Source organism: Barbatula barbatula (genome assembly GCF_947034865.1).
Source record: "Barbatula barbatula genome assembly, chromosome: 5".
NCBI classification, from domain to species: domain Eukaryota; kingdom Metazoa; phylum Chordata; class Actinopteri; order Cypriniformes; family Nemacheilidae; genus Barbatula; species Barbatula barbatula.
In genome coordinates this window covers 7,805,212-7,830,221 of record NC_136769.1, presented here as the reverse complement: position 1 = coordinate 7,830,221, position 25,010 = coordinate 7,805,212, and the positions used below count along the sequence as shown (strand labels likewise).

The 25,010-nt window shown below is 37.8% G+C and overlaps 2 protein-coding genes and 1 long non-coding RNA gene across 5 annotated transcripts; all 3 read left to right on the top strand.

Annotated features, from left to right (window-relative positions):
• The first annotated feature begins 6,151 nt into the window (after nucleotides 1-6,151).
• Nucleotides 6,152-10,716, top strand: LOC306894268 (beta-1,4 N-acetylgalactosaminyltransferase 1-like). The gene is made up of 12 exons (XM_079456677.1): nucleotides 6,152-6,364; nucleotides 6,628-6,765; nucleotides 6,858-6,896; nucleotides 7,020-7,157; nucleotides 7,327-7,433; nucleotides 7,506-7,546; nucleotides 7,900-8,080; nucleotides 8,213-8,299; nucleotides 8,982-9,163; nucleotides 9,282-9,425; nucleotides 9,572-9,800; nucleotides 9,919-10,716. Exons 2-12 carry the CDS (start codon nucleotides 6,641-6,643, stop codon nucleotides 10,098-10,100), a joined length of 1,455 nt encoding a protein of 484 aa, XP_079312803.1. The 5' UTR covers nucleotides 6,152-6,364; nucleotides 6,628-6,640; the 3' UTR covers nucleotides 10,101-10,716.
• A 3,793-nt stretch (nucleotides 10,717-14,509) lies between these two features.
• Nucleotides 14,510-23,567, top strand: LOC306894269 (beta-1,4 N-acetylgalactosaminyltransferase 2-like). 3 transcript variants are annotated; one of them, XM_079456679.1, is made up of 7 exons: nucleotides 14,510-14,545; nucleotides 20,720-20,900; nucleotides 21,393-21,479; nucleotides 22,009-22,190; nucleotides 22,519-22,662; nucleotides 22,823-23,045; nucleotides 23,274-23,567. In XM_079456679.1, the coding sequence occupies exons 1-7, from the start codon at nucleotides 14,540-14,542 to the stop codon at nucleotides 23,453-23,455; spliced, it is 1,005 nt and encodes a 334-aa protein (XP_079312805.1). In that variant the 5' UTR covers nucleotides 14,510-14,539; the 3' UTR covers nucleotides 23,456-23,567. The 3 variants fall into 3 exon arrangements, with proteins under 3 accessions (XP_079312805.1, XP_079312804.1, XP_079312806.1); XM_079456678.1 differs by having other exon boundaries at nucleotides 22,519-22,689; XM_079456680.1 differs by lacking the exon at nucleotides 22,519-22,662.
• LOC306894270 lies at nucleotides 15,172-20,539 on the top strand. The gene is made up of 7 exons (XR_013786675.1): nucleotides 15,172-15,316; nucleotides 16,241-16,310; nucleotides 16,987-17,076; nucleotides 17,282-17,311; nucleotides 17,734-17,871; nucleotides 20,264-20,367; nucleotides 20,505-20,539. It is a non-coding gene; the product is annotated as an uncharacterized lncRNA (long non-coding RNA).
• Nucleotides 23,568-25,010: the final 1,443 nt, after the last annotated feature.

Below are 25,010 nucleotides of genomic sequence, written 5' to 3'. Positions count from 1 at the left end.
GCTGACTTGGTTGGTTCTGTCCGGGAGAAAAACTACACTTTATTCTGGAACGGATACCCAATTGGTGCTAGACCAATGCATGGTGTTGGCTTTGCAATCCAAAACAAATTACTGTTCTCAGTGGAAAAACCTGTGCCCATCTCTTTGCGTCTCTCACCACTGCGCCTTCACACAAACTTTGTCCCAGTTACAATCATAGCCACTTATGCCCCTACACTGACTTCTGATCTAGTTGTAAAGGCATCATTCTACAATCAACTGAGCTCCAATATTCAGATGACCCCCTCATCCGAGCGTTTGATGATCCTTTGTGACTTTAATGCACGAGTGGGAGACAACTTTAGCGCATAGCCTGACATTCTGGGAAGCCATGGATATGGCAACATGAATGATAATGGTCAGCGCTTACTGGAACTCTGCAGCACCCACAAACTCTGTGTCCCTTCCTCATTCTTTAAAGGCTCAAGCTCCTCTAAAGTCACCTGACGTCATCCACGTTCTAAGCGCTGGCACTAGCTTGACCATGTACTGGTGAAGTGTGAGAATTTGAGGGAAGTAACACACTGCCGATCACTGCATTCAGCAGATTGTGACACTGATCACGCCCTTCTACGTTGCAAACTAAGGATGGTCCCAAGTAAGTTTCATTACGCCAGGCCCAAGCCTACTCCTAGTCTGGATGTTTCTGCAACCTATGCTCCTGCGTCGCATCATGTGTTCCAGAAACTACTTGCTTCCAGCTTTGACTCTCCACCTTCTCATGTGGACATCATGGATGCCTGGCAGCACTTCTCTGTTACTCTGTTACCACAAAGGCTGCATTCAAAAATCCTCTCCATTTAGTTCCCTATCAGGCGAACTTATGACTGATTTGGAATCTCAATTGGCAAGATGGGCAGAGCACTACAGCCTTCTCTATGCTCAGCCTGTCACAGCCAACATACTGGCAATTACTGCTGCTGTTCCTGAGCTCCCCACCATGTCTGATCTGGATGCAGACATTACCATCAAGGAAGTCAAATCTGCAATTACATAAATGAAAAATAACAAGTCTCCCGGAGCTGACGGTCTCCCCCCTGAGAATTATAAGGCAGGCGGTGATGTCCTTGCCTCTGTCCTACATCATCTGGTTGAGATGTGCTGGAACAGTGGATATCTCCCAGATGTCCTTAGAGATGCCACCATCTATAAAAACAAGGGGGATCGTGCAGACTGTAGAGGAATATCTGTGCTCAGTCTTGCTGGCAAGATATTTGCTTGCACTATTCTACCATGTCTACAAATCCTTGCTGACCGTATCCTCCCTGAAATTCAGTGTGGGTTTCGTGCTGGCCGCTCCACAGCAGACATGGTGTTCTGTGTCCGTCAACTACAGGAAAAGTGTATTGAACAGCATAAACTTCTGTTCTTGGTGTTTGTGGACTTGAATAAGGCCTTTGACTACGTTAGTCGATCTGGACTTTTTCTCATCCTACAAGGACTTGGCTGCCCTCCAAAGTTACTGAAGGTGATCATTGAGTTTCATGAGGGCATGAAGGCAACTGTACAATCTGAAGGCACCTTCCAGATAAGGTGTGGGGTAAAGCAGGGATGTGTCCTTGCTCCTAACCTCTTCGGAATCTTCTTCTCTGCCCTACTACGCCGCGGCTTCCCTGATGACTCGGGTATCTTTCTACACACCCGCATCTCAGGTAAACTGTTCAATCTGGCCAGGCTGCGGGCGAAGACTAAAGTACGCCATGTTCTGGTACGTGAGCTGCTTTATGCTGATGATGCTGCCTTTGTTGCCCACTCAGAGGCAGATTTACAACTTTTCATCTTTTGCCACTGCATATCTTGAGTTTGGTTTGCAGATTAGTCTTAAAAAGACAGTTATCCTTGCCCAGCCTGCAACTCTAAACCCTGCAGTATACATTAACAACACATGTCTATCTGTGGTAGACAAATTCATCTACCTGGGTTCCACAGTATCAAACAATAATAATCTTGATGCAGAGCTTAACATGCGCATTGGGAGGGCATCATCAATGTTTGGAAAACTGAGAAAGCGCGTTTGGCACAACAAGAACCTCTCATTACTCCTTAAGGTCCGTGTATACCATGCTTGTGTACTTAGCACCTTACTATATGCAGGCCTTCTCCATCAACCTGAATAACTGGGAGACACTTGCAAATGACAGACCGAACTGTCGTGCAGCAATTAACAAAAGCCGCAGGGACTCTCAGGAGGCCTAAAAGTCATTTTTGGAAGAGAAACGCTCAAAACGGGAAGCAGTTCGTCGTACTCGACATGAACGGCCGTAGTAGTAGTCTAGTCTAGTCTAAACTAGTCTAGTATAGGTCAGTTAATGTCAAGTGTTGTTCTAGTCTAGTCTAGTCTATTCAGTCTATTTTAGGTCAGTTAATGTCAAGTGTTGTTTTAGTCTAGTCTAGTTCAGTTAATGTCAAATGTTGTTTTAGTCTAGTCTAGTCTAGGTCAGTTAATGTCAAGTGTTGTTTTAGTCTAGTCTAGTCTAGTCAGTCTAGTCTAGGTCAGTTAATGTCAAGTGTTGTTTTAGTCTAGTCTAGGTCAGCTAATGTAAAGTGTTGTTTTAGTCTTGTCTAGTCAGTCTAGTCTAGGTCAGTTGATGTCAAGTGTTGCTTTAGTCTAGTGTAGTCAGTCTAGTCTAGGTCAGTTAATGTCAAGTGTTGTTTTAGTCTAGTCTAGTCTAGGTCAGCTAATGTAAAGTGTTGTTTTAGTCTAGTCTTGTCAGTCTAGTCTAGGTCAGTTAATGTCAAGTGTTGTTTTAGTCTAGTCTAGTCTAGTCTAGTCTAGTCTAGTCTAGTCTAGTCAGTCTAATCTAGGTCAGTTAATGTCAAGTGTTGTTTTAGTCTAGTCTAGGTCAGCTAATGTAAAGTGTTGTTTTTGACTAGTCTAGTCTTGTCTAGTCTAGTCTTGTCTAGGTCAGTTGATGTCAAGTGTTGTTTTAGTCTAGTGTAGTCAGTCTAGTCAAGGTCAGTTAATGTCTAGTGTTGTTTTAGTCTAGTCTAGTCTAGGTCAGCTAATGTAAAGTGTTGTTTTAGTCTAGTCTAGGTCAGTTAATGTCAAGTTTTGTTTTAGTCTAGTCTAGTCTAGTCTGGTCTGGTCTGGTCTGGTCTGGTCTGGTCTGGTCTAGTCAGTCTAGTCTAGGTCAGTTAATGTCAAGTGTTGTTTTAGTCTAGTCTAGTCTAGTCAGTCTAGTCTAGGTCAGTTAATGTCAAGTGTTGTTTTAGTCTAGTCTAGTCTAGTCTAGTCAGTCTAGTCTAGGTCAGTTAATGTAAAGTGTTGTTTTAGTCTAGTCTAGTCTAGGTCAGTTAATGTCTAGTGTTGTTTTAGTCTAGTCTAGGTCAGTTAATGTCAAGTGTTGTTTTAGTCTAGTCTAGGTCAGCTAATGTAAAGTGTTGTTTTAGTCTAGTCTAGTCTTGTCTAGTCAGTCTAGTCTAGGTCAGTTAATGTCAAGTGTTGTTTTAGTCTAGTCTAGTCTAGGTCAGTTAATGTCAAGTGTTGTTTTAGTCTAGTCTAGGTCAGCTAATGTAAAGTGTTGTTTTAGTCTAGTCTAGTCTTGTCTAGTCAGTCTAGTCTAGGTCAGTTAATGTCAAGTGTTGTTTTAGTCTAGTCTAGGTCAGCTAATGTAAAGTGTTGTTTTAGTCTAGTCTAGTCTTGTCTAGTCAGTCTAGTCTAGGTCAGTTGATGTCAAGTGTTGTTTTAGTCTAGTGTAGTCAGTCTAGTCTAGGTCAGTTAATGTCTAGTGTTGTTTTAGTCTAGTCTAGTCTAGGTCAGCTAATGTAAAGTGTTGTTTTTGTCTAGTCTAGTCAGTCTAGTCTAGGTCAGTTAATGTCAAGTGTTGTTTTAGTCTTGTCTAGTCAGTCTAGTCTAGTCAGTCTAGTCTAGGTCAGTTAATGTCAAGTGTTGTTTTAGTCTAGTCTAGTCTAGGTCAGCTAATGTAAAGTGTTGTTTTAGTCTAGTCTAGTCAGTCTAGGTCAGTTAATGTCAAGTGTTGTTTTAGTCTTGTCTAGTCAGTCTAGTCTAGTCTAGTCTAGTCTAGTCTAGTCAGTCTAGGTCAGTTAATGTCAAGTGTTGTTTTAGTCTTGTCTAGTCAGTCTAGTCTAGGTCAGTTGATGTCAAGTGTTGTTTTAGTCTAGTGTAGTCAGTCTAGTCTAGGTCAGTTAATGTCTAGTGTTGTTTTAGTCTAGTCTAGTCTAGGTCAGCTAATGTAAAGTGTTGTTTTAGTCTAGTCTAGTCAGTCTAGTCTAGGTCAGTTAATGTCAAGTGTTGTTTAAGTCTTGTCTAGTCAGTCTAGTCTAGTCTAGTCTAGGTCAGTTAATGTCAAGTGTTGTTTTAGTCTAGTCTAGGTCAGTTAATGTCAAGTGTTGTTTTAGTCTTGTCTAGTCAGTCTAGTCTAGGTCAGTTGATGTCAAGTGTTGTTTTAGTCTAGTGTAGTCAGTCTAGTCTAGGTCAGTTAATGTCTAGTGTTGTATTAGTCCAGTCTAGTCTAGGTCAGCTAATGTAAAGTGTTGTTTTAGTCTAGTCTAGTCAGTCTAGTCTAGGTCAGTTAATGTCAAGTGTTGTTTTAGTCTTGTCTAGTCAGTCTAGTCTAGTCTAGTCTAGTCTAGTCAGTCTAGTCTAGGTCAGTTAATGTCAAGTGTTGTTTTAGTCTAGTCTAGGTCAGTTAATGTCAAGTGTTGTTTTAGTCTTGTCTAGTCTAGGTCAGTTGATGTCAAGTGTTGTTTTAGTCTAGTGTAGTCAGTCTAGTCTAGGTCAGTTAATGTCTAGTGTTGTATTAGTCCAGTCTAGTAAGGTTATTGTTCCTGTTGAGTCTGTGAGTTTTATTACCTTTGTCATTGTTGTTTTACCCCCTCATGGGGTTTTTGCTTTGTATTTTGTATTTTATTATTAAAGTTCTTGTTTTCCATCACCACCTGTCTGCAATTGGGTTCCCTGCCATGCACAACCATGACACTTTTGTGTTTGTCTTTCATTTACAAAGGTATTGGTTGTTTTTACACGTGTATTACCTTTAATAATAGTGGTTAAGTTATACTATGATTTATTGTTTTACACCTGGCATGTTACAATGTTATTTAGTTTCTGATTATTAATTTGTGTGCACTGACCCTAGTTGATAAAAGTGTTTATGGCTGTTTATTAACCTGTGTATGTTAAATACAAGTAAATGATAAAAGTCTTGTCTAGTCAGTCTAGTCTAGGTCAGTTGATGTCAAGTGTTGTTTTAGTCTAGTGTAGTCAGTCTAGTCTAGGTCAGTTAATGTCTAGTGTTGTTTTAGTCTAGTCTAGTCTAGGTCAGCTAATGTAAAGTGTTGTTTTAGTCTTGTCTAGTCTAGTCTAGTCTAGTCTAGTCAGTCTAGTCTAGGTCAGTTAATGTCAAGTGTTGTTTTAGTCTAGTCTAGGTCAGTTAATGTCAAGTGTTGTTTTAGTCTTGTCTAGTCTAGGTCAGTTGATGTCAAGTGTTGTTTTAGTCTAGTGTAGTCAGTCTAGTCTAGGTCAGTTAATGTCTAGTGTTGTATTAGTCCAGTCTAGTAAGGTTATTGTTCCTGTTGAGTCTGTGAGTTTTATTACCTTTGTCATTGTTGTTTTACCCCCTCATGGGGTTTTTGCTTTGTATTTTGTATTTTATTATTAAAGTTCTTGTTTTCCATCACCACCTGTCTGCAATTGGGTTCCCTGCCATGCACAACCATGACACTTTTGTGTTTGTCTTTCATTTACAAAGGTATTGGTTGTTTTTACACGTGTATTACCTTTAATAATAGTGGTTAAGTTATACTATGATTTATTGTTTTACACCTGGCATGTTACAATGTTATTTAGTTTCTGATTATTAATTTGTGTGCACTGACCCTAGTTGATAAAAGTGTTTATGGCTGTTTATTAACCTGTGTATGTTAAATACAAGTAAATGATAAAAGTAAAACAATTCTGTATTAGATTAGAAATATTTTTATGTAAAATGCCGGATGGCAAATGAAGAATATACATTTCAGACTAAAAAAAGAGTAACACAGCGTAGTAACACTTAAAAAGACTGTGGAAGCCTTGGCAAAGTTTCAGCTGATGACATCAGAGTAGAAACTAACTGCAGCCATATACTGCGGAAAGAGCGTGATGCTTACCAGATACTGTTTGACCAGTGTCTCTCGATGCGTGAAACCCAGCTGGTTACACCTTTGTTTGAAACTTATATACAAATGTTATTGAGTTAATTTTGCAAGATATTTTCTTTAACAAATATTATTATAATACTTGCTAAGAATTGCGTCTACCACTTGTGTGTTTGATAAAAACTAAAATTGAGAACGTACCACGGAGGAGTCTTTTGTCTGAATTGTAAGTATTATTTAAATGCTATGATTTAGGTCAGATTCGACTTACTTCACGTAACCCGAGCAGAATAAATAAAATGGTTAAAGGTGTAGAGGTTATAATAGACACTTTAAAACAAAATTGGCCAGTCAGTGAAAAGAAATGTTGAAAATGCAAGTAAATGTAGTTTACTTGCAAAGAGTTTTGTTACTTATGTCAAATAACTTGTTTTATTTTAGAGCTCCTTTAGTGGAGCTATTGATTTGTGTGATGTTTTGTCTTTTCAGATAACCAGAAGTTATGAATTGGCGCTGTCTACTTCAGTTATTCCTCGGTGTACTTGCTTTTACAGGACTGGGTATTTATTGTACACAGAATGGAATAATGAACATTGCAGATGTCACAAGCAAGCTGTTTTCTTTCAGGTATGGCTCTACAACTGTGTCTTGGTTGCCATAAACAATGCCACACACAGTAGCTCATATTTATATATTTATTCTTTATTTCTTTTCAACAGCACAAATGGTCGTCAAAATATAGTTTTCTCTAAAACAAGGTTAGTGGCTGGATATTTATTGAGTCCTGTTCTTTGTAACTGACATTGAATCTCTTTCTATTCATAACGTCTTGTGAAATAGCGTTTTTATTGCTTGTGCATTTGGCACGAATCTGACTACAGAATTGGACCATTTCCCAATAAAAACCGTTCAGCTTGTTCATGTGAGGGATACAGTCTAATTGTTAATACCGTGCCAGCCGATGAACTGGAAGACCTTCAGAGACGTCGGTCTGAACAGTACAGGCAATACCAGCTCAGGTCAAACAAGAGTCCTTCATTACATTTGGCAAAAGGGTTTAATGGTGGAGAAACTATAAAACATTAAAAACATTGAAATTGCACATAATTTTAAGAACTATTATTGTTGTGAAACACAAAGACAAGTTCTTTATTTTATTTACAAAAATCTCAATCATGTTTATCTCAGGATGAAGACAAATATGGATCCACTTCTTCTTGCTCCTTCTAACTCTCCTCTCCAGTATCCATTGCATGGCTTCATAGTGGCACCTCTTCAACAAAGTTCAATACCAGGTAAAAAAGAACTACCATGTGTATATGTAAATTTCAAACAAGTTTAAAATGTGAAACTGCCTCTTTTCCCAGGTTTGGCTTTGCATGCACAAAAAAGTATACGACTGTTTAAGGTATGTTTTTAAGCACATATGTTTCCAACTGATGGTCATTTGGAAACCTTCAGTTGGCTCTTGTACCCGAAGGTGGAGGGTCTTTGCATTCTGCTTTGCACTGAATTATTATCTAAATGATTTTTAATGATTCACCCATATCTCCAGTGTACAGTGTTGCTCTGTACGTGGGTTTTGTATTGGTGTGCTTCAAACCCATCCTTCGCTTTCCATCATGATCGACATATTGATTACATTGACAGAGCTAATGTCAGGAAATGACTCTGGGTAATGTTATTGTGGTTTCTTAAGAGTCTGATGCTCTGCAGCTGTGAAGCTTTTTAAATGTCATTCAACATTTGTATGTCTTCCAGGTGTCTTTGAGTGTGAAGAGTGGAGTGCTGTCAGTGAAAGATGTTTCAGATGGAGAACTTGTGGCTGGACGGGGTCAGAGTGAACTGACCATCTCATCCACCAGCCTCACACAACTCAATAATATACTGAGTAGAGTCACCTACACCAGCACTGTTTACCATGTCAAGACTAAAGACATGGGTAATAGTGTGATATCACTAAAACTATATGTTAAAATTCTATAGTCTTGATTGGCAAGACTGTGTGTTGTTTAGTTTACCTTTGAATTTAGCTTGCCTTTATATTAAACAACCTTAACTTTCTTGCATCCAGTTCTTTTTTCGTATGAAAACCATGAGGCCATATTTCCCATCGTAATCAAAAGACCCCCAGTGCCCCTTCTGTACGACCCAGGAAAAGGTAACACCACAAAACTCATTAACATGAATGCACTTAATCTTTAAGATCTTTTATACTGCATATAGAAAACAAGTTCATTGTCATATTTAAACAACACAATACTAACATACACATACGATAGATGTGCAGAATATGTGCAGATTCTTTTTGCATTTGGTCTTTGAATATAAATTCTGCATTAAGGGCTCTAATTGATCATATATAAAACCATATATTATATCAAAATATTGTGAAATATTATGTTAATATGTTAACTAAGTTTAAAGGTCCAGTGTATGAAATTCAGCTGCATCTTGCGGTGAGGTTGTGAATTGCAACAAACTTCACCCCTCTATTTCGAAGCACCACGGTGGCTGACACAGAGCTAATATTTCACATCACATTTTTGCTTCATTGCCAAAGGAGATAACGTATTTGTAAAGCAGTTTGCTTAGTTAAACATAATCAAATTATATTATGTAATAATAAAAGCTTATTGGACCTTTAACATCATCCTTGTAGATATGACTGATGACCAGCTGGCTATGTTGTTCTTTAGTACACTTTGTCCATTTAAGTGTATTTGACAGTAATTCACGATGTAATGACAAGAAAAACTGCAGTGAAAATAAAAGTGAATTGGAGCCTTTACATGTGCTGATCAGCAAAAATCTACTGAATCTGTCTTTCTCTCTTAACTCAGATATTAACTCACAGGTTACCATAACAACCAAGACCTTCCTGAGGTACTATGAGCTGGATGTCCTTATCAAAAGTATCCGACAGTTTTACCCAAAAATCAAGATCGTTGTAGCAGATGACAGCCTGCAACCGGAACATGTGACTGGTCAAAATATAGATCACTACATAATGCCGCCTGCACGGGTACATTTTATGCATTCAAGTTGTTGATTGTATAACTTGATTCAATGATTTTTTTAGCTCATTATAAAAAACAAGTTAAAGTTTCAACGTGGGCATTTACTGCTAACCGATTTTTCAGGGCTGGTTTGCTGGGAGGAATCTGGCTATATCGCAAGTCACCACCAAATACTTTCTTTGGGTGGATGATGATTTCATATTCGGGAACAAAACACTGATTGAAAGATTTGTGGAAATCATGGAGAAAGTCCCAGAGCTGGACGTGGTCAGTAAAAATTTGTTTTTCACCAAGATCAATATTGCTGAATCGTGATTTAGTGACTCATCTAGTTATAAAATGAATACAAAGTAAAGTACTCAACAGTTCAAGTGAATCATTTCACCTCATTCGCTTTCTCCGTTTGTCTCCAGCTTGGTGGTGCAGTGGGAGACAATCAGTTCTATTTCCATCTTCAATATGATGAAGGAGATGAAGATGAGGGTGGCTGCCTCAGACGTTTGCAAAGAAGGACACATCAATCACTCCCAGACTTCGAGGGCTGCTTCTTTGTAGATGGGGTGGTCAACTTCTTCCTGGCACGAACAGATGCGGTGCGAAAGGTTGGCTTCGATCCGTTCTATCAAAGGGTGGCTCATACTGGTAGGTGCATTTTGAGAAACAATCAAGGTGTTACATCATTAATAAGTGTGTATTTCATGTTAATAAAATGGAGATGCAACAACTTGCTTACAAGAAAAGTATTTCTTTACTCTCACAGAGTTTTTTATCGACGGCCTTGGAGATTTACTTATTGCCACATGCAAAGGAGTTACAGTCGGACACCAGTCAAACACTAAAAAAGGCAAATATCGACACTTTAGGTTCCAAGGAAAAAAGGATGGAGAACACAAACTGGCTCATCATTACTTTAAGAACCATTTAAGATGCATCAGGTACTGAGGAGCATTTATGGATTAGGATTGAACTGTTAGCTTTTCTGTCAGATACCAATTGTTGCTCTCCAATATGTTTTTATATAACAATGGAAGTAATATTAATAATAAAATAAAAAATAGATTTATTAAGTAATGTCTTTATACACACATAGTTGATATATTATATTGCATTACTGTCCTCTGATCCTCCTAGGAAAATCAAACATTGGACATTTAATGTATGTAGAAAAAAAATATGAGTTTAATAAATATAAATTACATTTTTTACAGTATATTTATCACACCTGTAGGCTTTGTATACAAAATACATTCAATTATCCTTTCATTATATTACTGTGACAACTCTTTGTTTTGCAACGACTGTGCAACACTATGTGCATAATGGATTGGTTACAAATAGCCGGTAGACGTTATGTTTGAATGTGATTCAATGTAGATGGTAAGGATTAAAAAATCATATATGTTTGCAATAGTTATTGTTGGAAAATTGTACCTGTGCACTACTAGTCAGAAGTTTAGGGTCACTAATGTATTTTTTATGATCTTTAAACCATTTGATTCAAAGGCATGTCGAGGTACATTTCCTGGTTTTATAAATAAAATCTTTATTTTTATACGTATCATTTGGAACAATAATGTGAATAAAAATAAACCAATAAGAGCCCTTTCAAAACTGTTTAAAACGATCACAGTGTAAAACGTCAATGGCGATGAAATGGCAAGACTACATTTGTGAAACTTCTAGTAATAGCATGGCTACTTGGACGAAGTTTTATGTTATGAATTTTGTTTATCACACCATAGATAGTCACTCCCACAGATACGTTAGTGTTGTTTCATCGTTTTATGAGTTTATGGCATTGCAATTTTATTTGGTATGTGGGTTGCAATGTAGCCTGAGGCCGTGGTCTTTCTTTGTGAAGCATGTTCTTCTTGGGTTTCCTTCAGGTGTTCTTGTTTCCCCCACAGATTAGGTGAAATGGACTGGTCATCTATACAGGGGGTACCCCACCTGTGGCCAGAGATGCTGGGGTATATACCTTAGCGCCTTTACGGGATAAGCAGAATGGATAGGATAGATAAACGGATGTTATACTGTATAACATTTCAAGCAGAAGACAGACTATTTCAGGTGCAAGATACTTAGATAATAGATAAGATAGACTAAAGGAAACTGAACCTCCCACCATATCTTCTTTTCGCCCCATATCTGTATTAATAGAGGTTTATGGCTTTAAGTCAAAGTACCATTTGATTCTTGAGTTTCTATTAAACATAACGATGAGGATAAAGTTAAATAAATTATTTTCCGTTTGACACATGAACCCGTTTTACAGCCTTGTACATGACTGTTCATAAACACCTGATTCTTGTCCATACTTTCATAGTATACTATTGCATACTATAACACTTCAATCTTGCAGTAAGATTTAACTTTATATAATTCAATAATTTAAAACATTCAGATCTGCTTAACTAACTCACTAACTATCATTTATATGCTGATGATTTGCAACTATACTTTCCATTGGAGTGTGATGGTTGTACATCTTAGTGCTTGACTGAGGTAAAGGGATGGCTAGCAAATATTTTTTTTACAATTAAATGAGGATAAGACTGAGTTTATTATGTTTGGTAATAAGGAGCTTGAAAATGGTCTTGCAGGAAATTATGGACTACTGTCCAACAACAAACAGCATTGTCAAATCATCTTTTTTTTCAATTAAGAAAATTATCCAAATTGAAACCAATCCTTTCTTACAAGGACTTGGAGATTGTTCTGCAAAGCTCCTAAATATATAAAGGACATGCTAATCCTGTATGAGTCGCAACGTCAACTACGCTCCTCTCAAAACATGCTTCTAACTGTACCACGATCTCGTTTGAGGAGTAGTGGTGATCGCGCTTTTTCGGTTGCCAATATCTTAACATTTTTTAGTTATTTATCATCTATGGACAGCTCTTTGGTCCATTTTAATGGCTTTGAAGTGCTTTATAAATAAACTTTGAGTTGAGTTGAGTTGCTTAATAGGATTGGGTGTTATAATCCCACTATTTCAGCACAGTTTATGTGCCCAATAGGACATTTCACCGTCGGGTAGGCATCCTCTATGTTTGGGGGATAAATGATTAATGAAATACATTACATATTAATGCTTACCTTTCCTTGCTATTATCAGAGAGACATCTCATGAGTTGGATGAAAGATGGCTTTTGGTGAGGTGGTTCCCATCAATGCGACATTTTGCACTTTTGCTGTCCAGCTCTGATCTTCAGCCTCCGCTGCCAAGTTGGCATACCGGAGAATCTTTCTTTTAAAATGTTTCATTAATTGACTCTTTCCAAGTTACAGTCAACTCAACTATGATGACTGTCCTACTGGAGCTGGACCATGAAACCATGACGGGCCGCAGATTGGTTGCTGCGATTTCCAAGAGGAAAGTAAGTCTGTGGTTTAAATCAACTTGCATTTCCCAATCCATGGCAATACTCAGCAGACCTAAATCCGGGTATAAGGGTTTGGCCCGCTTTATCCTGCCACTCCCAAACAAAGGGTTGCTTTTTTAACGAGTTAACCTGGGCATTTTGGGGATGGCAATTGTTTTTGAAATTCTAGGTATTACAAATTGACCAGAGCCAATAGAGAACGGAGTGAACGTGAAGGACTGTAATACAAGAGAAGCTCATTCAGGTACTGAGAAGCTAAACCGTGTATGACTTTATAGGTAATCAGTAAGATTTTAAAGTGAATGCGTTGCTTAATAGGTAACCAGTGCAATGTTGATAGAACCAGGCTAATATGCTAATACTTTTAAGTTCCTGTAAGAACACATGCTGCTGCGTTTTAAACTAGCTGGAGTTTTGACCAAGTTACTTAACTTTACTCAAGGAAATGTAGTTCAATTGCTTCAAGGAAATATAAAGTTGAGATTCCAGGTACTGTAAGATCTTTCATACACCTTCGGGAATGTTGCTACTAAATGCATTAGACTTTCATCTCTTTAATAGGCTAACTGTACAGCATTTCTTTTAAGTTCAATCACTTTTATATTTTGTTAAAGTCCAAGCACTTTTGCTTTGTCTCAAAATCCACCGTTGTTTAAGGTCTTGCTGTCCAAACACATAGGAGGAAGTTATTAAAATAAAAGAACAGGCCTTTTGCTATTCATGCGTTTACTGATAACACATGGTATTGTGCCATAAACGCTTTGCTTGCCCGCACAAAGATTAACAACAGGAAAATATAGTTGATGAAATGGAGGATTTGTCACAGTACACAGAAGATGGATTAAGAGATGATGATAAGAGGGTTCATTAATATGTACACACACCTGGAGACATGACTACTTCTAAACTGAATGTGACACTTCCTGTCACATTTTGTGTTTACAAACAAATCGGCCAGATATCCTTAAAGGGATACTTCACTCAAAAATAAAAATTATATCATCAAGACTCACCTTCGAGTTGTTCCAGATCTGTGTACATTTATTTGATCTGATGAACACAGAGAAAGATTTTTGGAAGAATCATTATAACCAGACAGATTTTGCCCCTCATTGGGTAGGAAAAAATACAATGGTAGTCAAAAGTGCCCTGGTGTCATGCATCATGTGTCTCTCTTGTTTGTCGAAATACAGTAAATCTTACCCAGATCTGATGTGGTAAACAGTGCTGGTTAGGTGACTCTACTCTTAATTTTCTGGAAATATCAGTTTCTCAAAGAACTTAAAGTAGATCAACAATAGCATTTTTTGCCAGGCTGGTAAAAACTTTCATCAAAGACTTGATGAATAAAGTTAAATTTGAACGTAAAGTATCAGCAGGCTATAAGTCATAAAATCATACCTGGTGAACACAAATTGGTTACAGAATGCTTTTCTGACCATTTTGCAAAGCCATCTGATTATCACAGACAAAGAAAATATAAATTTTCACTTACTGTCGATTTACAATTTAGCTGGTCAAGTTTTGACCTGATGTTAAAAACTCGGTGTGCACACTTTAAGGATGAAATCCACAAAAGATTTCAGAACTCTAACCAGCACTAAACCATTCTATTTAACTCTAACCTACACTGTGAATAAAAAACTAGACATTTTTGCACTTTTAAATACAACCAAACATTACGATTAAAAAACCAGTAGACAGTTCGTTGTTTAGATTGTGGAACTACAATACGTAACTTGTCAAGAATCATGTACAGTCAGGAACATTGCTTGTTCACTCTAATGTCCATTCCATCTCTTCCTCCATGCATAAGTGTTCACTTACAGTAGAACATTGACAGGGAATATGATACTCTCTCTTCTTTTGTTTCTAGCTCGCTGAGGCACACCTACCACAGGCGTTGGATAAAAAGGAAGTAAAAAGGATTCTCGTTCAGACAAATTTGAATGGATTTCTTGAGAGGGGCTTTGGCTTGCCCAAACAGAATGGGTAATGTTGGTAGGTGGCACATCTTACTTTTTTGGGCTTTCGTGTTTGTTTGTTAACTATATTGTGTATATTTACCAGAGGAAAGTTGATTTTATGTCAAAATATGTTGACATCCAATGTCTCAATATGTAACAGCAACGTAAGCTTCTTTAATAGACTGGTTATTACACCATGTCTACACTGGACGCGATAGAACCCGCTGCGACATGACAACCTGCTTGTTCTTAATGGGTTTGTGGCATTTTGTGCCCAATCCAGTGTGCACAAAATGTAAAAATTATAAGGGGTTCTAATGCATTTCTAATGTATTTTGTTGTGTATCTGTTTGTTGTTCCGGTTCCTTCTTTTTAAAGAGTTAACACTAATAACATCATGGACAGCATCAGATCTTTAAGGCTGCGGCAATCTCTGCACAAAATAATCTACATTTGCCTATCAGCATAACTGCCATTACAGCATAACAAGTAATATGATATCATAAGTGTTCTTCCGATGGGACGGGCACTTTTAATGAAAAGTTATTTGTTGGAGCCATGTGATGAGTTGACTGTCATGTGACAAAGAGAAAGGGGGAGTTTCTCTAATCATGTCGTGTTTGATCACCAGTAGTAATACAGTATGTGTTTTCCTCTTATACTCTGAAAGCACGGTAGACTGGAAGTATGATGCAACTCGAAGGAAACCCACAATGCATATTGTTTTTGAGTCGTCTCACACTATAATTTTCTGTAAGCGTGACAGACCTACAGTTGTTTTGCCTTAACTCTGAAAGGACTGGAGGTATGGTGCATTTGTCTATAAAAGTTTCTATCGGTTTCTTTGAATAAGCCATTGTAGCCTCTACATTGTAGACCTGCCGGCTGTATCGATTGAGCAATGGTTGTGGTTCCTTCTTTTTAGTGTCTTGTATATCAGTTCGTAGCGTAGATATTTTGATATGTTCATCAGATGAGATGCGATTTTATTAACAAGGTCCCTTCAGTAGATTCCCCCATTCTTTTTTCTAATAGTAGCAGGTAGCTCTATACAGTGAACCGGTCAGGAGTTAAGCCTAGTCGCAGACTAACTGATCTTTACTTAAAACAATAAAGCAATGTATTGTTGGCTATTGCTACATACGCATGCAACTTTTGACTGTTTTTGTGGTCCAGGGTCAAATATAAGTTATATGTTTTAAGTTATTGTCTTTAGATGCACACAGTAATGTTTTGTTGTAAAGTATGCTTTTAAAAACGACTTAAAAGTCCTAATCTAACTAAAGCCTAGTCATGGTTTAAAACAATCCCTGTCCCGGAAACCACCTTTTTGGGTATATTTTTGTACCCTATACCTATTGTGCTTCAAAGGTATAATTAAATGTTTTGGGAAACAAAATACCTTTGTATGGATACACAATATGTCTTTTTACAACAGATTCAACAGTTCATATTTTTGTATACCTCAAAAAGTTACCTTTCGCAAAAGGTACAGTTTTGGTACTATATAAATGTATAAAACAAAATAGGTTTCCTGAAGAGACATTAAATACAAATTTATGAAATTGGTTTCTGTTCCTATTTATTTATCTTGGTGTGCAGCGCCAATTTGAAATGAAAGTGGTTTACCGGAAATGCTTTAGCAGACAACAGTAGGAATCAATGTGGTTTCCAAATTCTCATGCAAACAGTTTCAAAGACAAACTGTATTTTCTTGTTTTATTCGCAGGGAAAGGCACTGTGTCTCAGTATTTAACCAGAAAGGCAATTTCTGCAGAACAATAAGTGATTAATATGAGGTAACTATTAAATGAGATTTTACGCATAGTGATCGTGGTGGACAGCTATTCAGATCGCAATTTCCTGCATATGGATACCACTTCCTGCATATGCACGTCATATCTGCACAACGATTACTTGAATGGACACGAGTGCATTACCCATTTAACATCACCCCCTCAGATGTCAACTCAAGAAAAACAATAAAACAAACGTGTACAAACTTTTGTTTTTCATGCCCTATAGCAATAAAAAATATGCTGACTCAGGTCATAATGAATGAAGAATGAAGAGTTAACACTAATAACATCATGGACAGCAGCAGATCTATAAGGCTGCGATAATCTCTAATGCACAAAATAAAATATGAAATATGCAAGTAATATGATATCATAAGTGTTCTTCCGATTGTTGTGAGTTGACTGTCATGACAAAGGGGAAGGGGGAGTGTCTCTTATCATGTTGTGTTTGATCACCAGTGGTAATATGTGTTTTGCAGGAAAGATTGGGTCGAGTGCGGGAGCACATATTTTTTTGCTCAAGTTCCTCACTCAGCTCCTTAGTGGTTTTGGTTTTATTTGTGCTGCTACATTATTTATAAATCAAGAACAATATACCTCAATCAAACTGTACCGATGTTCTAGTTACCCGATAAAATAATAATAAAATCCTGATGTTTATTGTTGATGCTTTCAGATTTCCAAAAATGCAAAGGCACCATATATTGTTTACTTGTTTGACCCTGATCGCCTTCTTACTGTTCATTCTAAAGATCAACCAGCGTAGGTATGAGAATCTTGCCCTTTTTATTTTCTGTACACTGTATTATACTCAGTGTGACGTCCACTATAATTCTACCACTGCACACTGTGACCAATATTGCTGTGGTTAAGTAGGTATTTTGTAGATTTTCACCCAAACTTTCTTTGTTTGGGATTTACTAGCACTTATACAGTATAAGCATTACTCTAAACTTTTGTTTGTTCAACAGTGGAAGTCTTCATGTCATTCCCAAACCAATGTAAGCTTTTTACATGTTTAACATTTGGAAGATGCCTTTTATCCAAAGCAACTTACAGTACATCAAAAAAAATTTGTTAAAACATGTGTTCTCTGATAATCGAATCCATGACCTTTGCATGCTATCACAATGATCTACCAGTTGAGTTATGGGAACCCATAAGAAAGAAAAATCACACATGAGATTTCTTAAATATATATATATTATTGATTCTAGAAATCATTGAGATGGAGAGCAAATGGAAGCGTGTGCTTACGTGTCTTTCTTCTTAAAAAGTCAATATTGTTGAAGATTTCGATATGAAACGTTTCTGGCTAAAAAATTCCATCAAATCCCATAAGATATAGAAAATCGACTTCTGAGCAATACAATTTTACTTATGGGCCCACATTAGTTTTACAGCTTTTTTTTTTTTTCCACAGCAAAACATCACTTCTGAGCCCAAATGGTTCATCATGTGACTGTGAAGATGAGTCACTTCTTTATCAAAACGTACCAACAGATCAACTAGATGAAATCGTTAAACGCAGAAAAATTGAGTACAAGGATTATCAGCTAAGGTTGTATCACAGTCCTGACACACTTCATTTTATAACGTAACCTTTGATGTATTTCCCACACACATACAGACGTGCTCAAATTTGTTGGTTCCCCTCCACAAGAAACTAAGAATGCACAATTTTCTCTGAAATAACTTGAAACAAATGAGCATTTCATGGACAAATATGATGGGACCCTAACCTACTATTTTGTTTTACAACCTTTAGAGGCAATCACTGCAACAGACCTTTTCTGTTGCTCTCAATGAGACTTCTGCACCTGTTAACAGGTAGCTTGGCCCACTCTTCCTGAGCAAACTGCTCCGGCTGCAAGTTTCAGCTCTTTCCATAGATGTTTGAGGATTTAGATCAGGCCTCATAGAAGGCCACTTCAGAATAATCCAATGTTTTGTTCTTATCCATTCTTGGGTGATTTTAGCTGTGTGATTTGGGTCACAGTTGGAGGACTCATGACCTGCTTTCTGACACCGGGCAGTACTTTTCGCTCCAGAATGCCTTGATAGTCTTGAGATTGCATTGTGCCCTGCACAGATTCAGCAAAGCAGCCCCAGTTTCACTGTAGTTGTGTTGTTCACTTCTTTGAAAGCTTGATTTTTTTTCTTCTGTGAACAAAGAGCTGATATGACTTTCCAAAAAGCTCCAGTTTTAATCCCAGAAGGGTTGTGGCTTGTCAATATGAATTTTACCAAATTCCACTCTGGAATGTGTTTTTCTTTCAAAAGTGGAGTCCTGGGTTTTCCTCCATGGACTGATGTACCTTCACCTTAGAGTTCAGCTTCTTTTTGTTTGGCAGTTATCCTTGGTTCTTTTTCTGCCATTCGCACTATCGTTCAATTCAATCCGGGGTCTATTTTCCTGTTGCGTTCAGGGATTTTGGCTACAATTCCATGGACCATAAACTTCTAAATAATATTTGCATGCTCAGTGGAACACGCAAATGTTCAGTGGACCACAATGATACCAAACAGCACAGTGACTACTTTTCTCTGTTTGAATCGGCTGAATGACCGATTACAAGATTGGATAAATGTGTGATACTAATATAAGAAAATAATTAGTTTGAAATATCACTATTATGCAATTATGTTTGATCTTTTCTAAAGGCGGGCGTACACGGTGCGATTTTTGCTGTCGTACGAGTTCGCATGCGATTTTTTTCAATCGTGTGGAAATCGTGTATGCTCGTATGGTCGCGGCTCGTATCAAGTGCGAGGAATTACGATCCGAGCAGAGTGCCTTACGAGCACTTCCCGACCTCCCGAACATTTTTAAACATGTCTAAAAAGTTCGTGAGCTATCGGTTTGAATTCGTGACATGTGTGCGGTTGAACGAGCCGATTTGTTGATCTATCTGAAGTTGACCAATCACGAACTAGGAAACCACAGAAGAAGATAGACTATTGAAAAAGAGGATAAACTCGCCGAACTCTGGCAGGAACAGCGAGCGCTGTATGATGTTTCCAGCAGCGTGTACCATGACAGGGTCATCCGTGATGATATTTTACAGCGGATTTAAACATATAACAAAAGGCCTAAAGGCAGTTTTTTGCATCATGCTGACTCTGCATCACTTTTCTCCCACAATACAATATGTAGGCTATTCCATATCAAACATTTGGCCTGTAAAAACAGTATGTATACAATTATTATACCTAGACTATCCAGCAATAACATTTGTTCAAAAAATATATAAAAACGACGTTGCTATATGCACAAACTTGCGTGACACGCTATGGTTATATACTTTGCTATATCTTCCACGACCACATCAAAGCATGCGCACACAGATACACGGCTGTTTTTGAAGAACTGAAAGTCCATGCTTTTCTCTGCTCTTCAGCCAAACTCTTTGCCATGCCCTTCTTTTTCTTTTCTTTTTTATTCTTTCGCAAGCCATTGCTGCCACAAAAAAAGCAAATCTTCCTCTGACTCCATGTTTTTGGCGCGGAACTTTGTGCGATTGCTTCGGAAATCGGCAGGTCGTAAAATCGTGTCGTATATCACCTCGTCCGTATGATTTTCAGATAAACTCACTCGTGACGTGTGCGTGGACATACGATCTTCCGACCATCAGAATTCGCACCGTGTACGCCCGCCTTAAGGGGTACCAACCAATGTGTCCTGGCCCTTTTAGAATATCTTTGTAGAATATGAAATAATTCATCTCATTCCACAGCTTCTTTGCGTTATTCTACGACATACCAAAGGCATGCAAGTATTCATGATACAATAGCTTTTCATTTCATCACTGTTCAGGAGGAATGAAGCATTATTTAAATGAGCTGTAAGGGTACCACCAAATTTGAGCACGTCTATATGCAGACATAAGACGTATTTTCAAAACTTTTATAAATGCAGATAATGAGGAATCTCTGGCATGAATATCTTGCAGAATAAAAACAGATAACAGCCTTCTTTTGGCACAGGCCAACTCTCCTCTCCAGTATCCTATCAGTGGTTTCACTGTAGCTCCTCAACAAAAATGTGTGATACGAGGTAAGCGTACCTGTGTTTGTCAGCTAAATGTTGCTCAACTGACTGACTTTTTGCGCTTTACTATTAGGCCTGTGCCAGCATTTTTTTACAACAAAAACAAAGCAATGCACAGCTCTATCAAACACGTCACAAATGAGTTCATTCTTCATACACAAAAGAGGAAATTGTACAAGTTTAGATTATTTCACACACTATACTTTTACTGTAAAACCCTACTTAAAATGAAGAGCTTAACTCAACCTCCAATCTTGAAAGTTCAAATAGATGAAATGATGGTCACATGAAAAATACATTTCCACACACAAAATTCTGAAAAGAAATTCATGTCAATAAAACACCATCATGTCCGCAGGTTACACTGAAAGTGGATGGCGGGGTGCTCGCAGTAAAAGATGCTCCAGATGAGAAACAGGTGAATGGACAAGATACGAGTGAATTGACTATTACATCCACCAGCCTAACACAACTCAATAATCTGCTGAGCAGAGTCACCTACACCAGCACCATTTACCGCATCAGAACATCAGATCTTGGTAAGGGCTCCTTTATTGTAAAGATTCTACAGCAGTCCGGCTTTTGTGTTATTATTTCCTAGTGTTCAGAAATGATTATTTTTGTTGCTACCAATGTTTTGTTGACCTCTATTTAAACAGATTGAATTTATGGCAAACTGCTGGATTGTTTTACCTCACCAAAACAGCCCAGCATTTTTAGTGTATGCAACTATATTATAAAACCATCCAATCACTAGAGGCTGCAACAGAGTGTGTTTCAAATACACAGTTGTTATTACTAGTGTAACCGTAAAATCCCGGTGTCCCCTTAGGTTATTTAAAAAAGGTACACACACTTTCAAGAAGCATCACCCATCAACAGCCATCTAAACTTGATTACTGTGAAACGCGTAATACTGTTGTTATGTTGTGCAGTATACTGGATATTTGCTGGATCTTGTGCTGGTTATAATTGACAGAGATAAATGCAATGAAAAAGTAAATGCCATTTACAATATTTTTTACTTGCAGTTCATTTTACTTTTGAAAACAACAAGGCCTTGTTTCACATCATAATTAGACGACCTACAGTTCCTGTGCTCTACAACACCGGAAATGGTAAGACCACTGAAACAAGAGTGACCTCGTTTTTCTTGAAAAACAAAATGATGCGACAAACAACTCTTTTTGACTGTCAGCTTTAAGATTTTTATATGCCATAAATGTACCATTATTGATTTCCCAAATTGACTTTTCTCCTTCCCATATAAAATAAGAATGTAGTGTACTATAGTATTTACCACAGTAAAATCGCTACATACAGTACTGTAGTGTTCTGAACCTTACAAAGTATACTACAACATTTACTACAGTTTATCATAAGTTAAGGATACTACAGTAATTATAGTAACTTACAGTAACATTACTATAAAATAGTAAAGCATATTCACATTTACAACAGTTTACTTTAAATCTATATAGAAAAAGTTCCCATGTAAATCAAATTCAAAGTCTTCACTAAGGTAACAGTTTTGTATGTATAAACAACTTCATTTGTAGCTTTTTAAGTTAAATGTTTAAAAAAAAGGACATCATTAAATAAAATAAAAAATGAAAATAAAATCTTTCTTTCTCTCTTTTAATTTAGATATAAACTCTCTGGTGACCATTGCAACAAAGACATTTCTAAGATATAAGCAGTTACACGTCCTCCTCAACAGCATTCGCAGAGTTTACCCCAAAATCAAGATAATCATTGCAGACGACAGCCTGGAGCCAGAAAATGTTTCTGGTGACAACATAGAACAATACATCATGCCACCTGCACAGGTAGACAGGATTTTCTGCAGCTTTGTCTGTACTGCATATACAGTAAGACTTTGTGCTTTTGTGTGAACTATGTCAATTTATTCGAACACCAGGCGGCATCAGCGCTACAACAAAATACATTTGAAACGCATTATCATTTTACATTTCGTCCACACTGGATGTTTGTTCCTTCCCGTGTAGACACTGTGTGCATTTGTATTTTAGCAGAACGCAGGGATCTTTTTATCTTTAGAGGCCAAATGTATTGAACTGTATTTGTCTCTATGGCTGCTGCTCTAGGCTTAAACGTTTTTTTATGTGACCTGGGGTTGTGTATTTGGTTTTCCAGGGCTGGTTTGCTGGAAGAAATCTGGCTGTATCACAAGTCACAACCAAATATTTTCTTTGGGTAGACGATGATTTTGAATTCCTAAGCGAGACCCGCATTGAGAGCTTTGTAGAGATTATGGAAGCATTTCCAGAACTGGATGTGGTAAACATTGATATTGTGTCCTACGCTGTACGCTTAATGGTGGATACAGTCCTTTCACAATATTTTAAGATCTTACAGATTCACTATATTTTATGACATACATTTTTTATGAAATAGATATTTTACATACTAATAACGCTGTTTCTCTCTGTCTTTTTAGCTTGGTGGAGTGGTCTCAGGTGACCAGTTTTATTACACTCTTGAATATGTCGAGGGGGATGAAGGTGGCTGTTTGAAGCGTATTAAAGGAAGACATCATAATCCCCTACCAGGACATGATGGCTGTTTTTTTGTTGATATTGTGGTTAACTTTTTTTTGGCTCGGACTGATGCAGTGAGGAGAGTTGGCTTTGACCCCTCCCTAAAAAGAGTCGCACACACTGGTGAGTTCCAATAATTCCATTTTGGAACTGAAATGGACTCTTCCCCACACCTACTGGGGAAGATTTGTTATTGTTTTTGCATAATGACGTACATGATATGAGGTATTTTCCGGGTCTGATTTGTTTTGATGCAATCTCACTCATCCCAGCATGTACATTCTTCTCATCTCATCATAATTTATTTTCTTCTGCATCCTTACCGTCATCCTCGTCTTCATTCATCTTCAGAGTTCTTCATTGATGGTCTTGGGCAGTTGTTGGTGGTGACCTGCAAAGATCTCTCTATTGGACACCAGACACATGAAGAACAAACGCAATATGACTCTTATAGGAATCAGGGGAAGGATGAAGAAGAAAGAAAACTGGCCCATCATTTCTTTAAGAATTATCTAAAGTGTTTAAAATACTGAAATACATTAGTTTCATTAGTTGATTTATGGCCGGCAGTCGACCGTGAGGTGGCTGCCGGTCTTTATTTCCGTGTTTATTGTTTATTTGATTTAATTAAAGTTGTTAAATGTTCGCCGGTTCCCGCCTCCTTCCTTTCCTTCTATGGAACTTTATTACAGATACATATTGCAAGTTTTTCTCTATTTGAAGTACTTTATTTGAAACATGGCAGAGCCGTGCGAGGAAGACGGAGCGGCTTTGCCTTTAAGCTGAAGCTATACCTGGCTCAGGAACGTGAGTAGTGGCCTTTGGCGGGGTCTACATGGGAAGGGTCTGGTCGGCCATTACTTCCTTCGCTGGCGCTCCCTGGATCCAGTACGTAATTGGAATATCCGTCTGCGGATGTCCTGTTCCCTGTTCACGGCTCGTCCGAGTCTATCGTGGAGGAGCATGATTCAAGCTCCAAATTTCCTCAATTTTAGGAGATTCATTATAAGAGGTTCATTATTTAAATTTCAGAAGGCAGTCAGAGCAGCAAACTCCAAGTACTTCACTGCAATTTTTTACAAGAATGATCACAGAACTAAAACTAATTTTACTATTTGTAACGTTGTTGTAAATACCACTGCTTGTGAGCAGTCAGATGTGTCAGATGATTTAATTTTTTATGAATAAGGTCATTGATATCAGGCTGGGGATATCTCCACCTGCTTTGGATCCATTTCTCCAGTCTGTTCTGTTGAGTTCAGCCAGTTTGAACCCATTTATTTGATACATCTTCAAGAAATAGTGTGTCAGTTAAAGCCATCTGCTCTTCTGAAGGTTTGAAATGATATTCTACTAACTGGTGATGCTGGGGATCATGTTGTGCTTCTAGACTTTAGTGCTTCTTCCGACACTGTGGACCACGCTGATCGGCTCGCTCGCTTGGAGCACTGTGTAGGCATATAAGAAAGAGCTCTCGAATGGTTTAAATCATATTTCTCTAATCGTAGCTTTGGAGTTAATATTGGTGAACACTCATCTGATGTAGCTTCTTTGTCATGTGGTGTTCCACAGGGATCCATTTTGGCTCCTATTCTTTTTCTTTGTATATCCTCTTATTGGGATCTATATTTAGAAAGCATGATCTGTCTTTCCATTGCTATGCAGATGATACTCAGAGTTCATCCTGTTTGTCTTTACATTCAATGAGAGAAAAATTTAAATAAGTGTGTTTGCTCCGTCAGATTCTCGTAGTACACCGAAAGTAAATCTTGGCGATTTAACCTCTTCTGTGAAGCCTTGGGTAAAAAATCTGGGATTTATTTTTGATGATGGCTTAAAATTCGAGACAGATACATACAGTGGTTAAATCCTTCTTTCTTCAGCTTCGACTTCTAGCGAAAGTCAAAAATTTGTCATGCAAGTAATTCGTGCATTTATCACTTATAGATTAGACTACTGCAATTCTCTGTATTTTGGGATTGATCAATCAGACCTATCCCGTCTGCAGATTAAACAATGCAGCTGCAAGGCTTTTAACAAGATCCCAAAAAACGAGATCATTCACCAGTTTTACGTTCTCTGCACTGG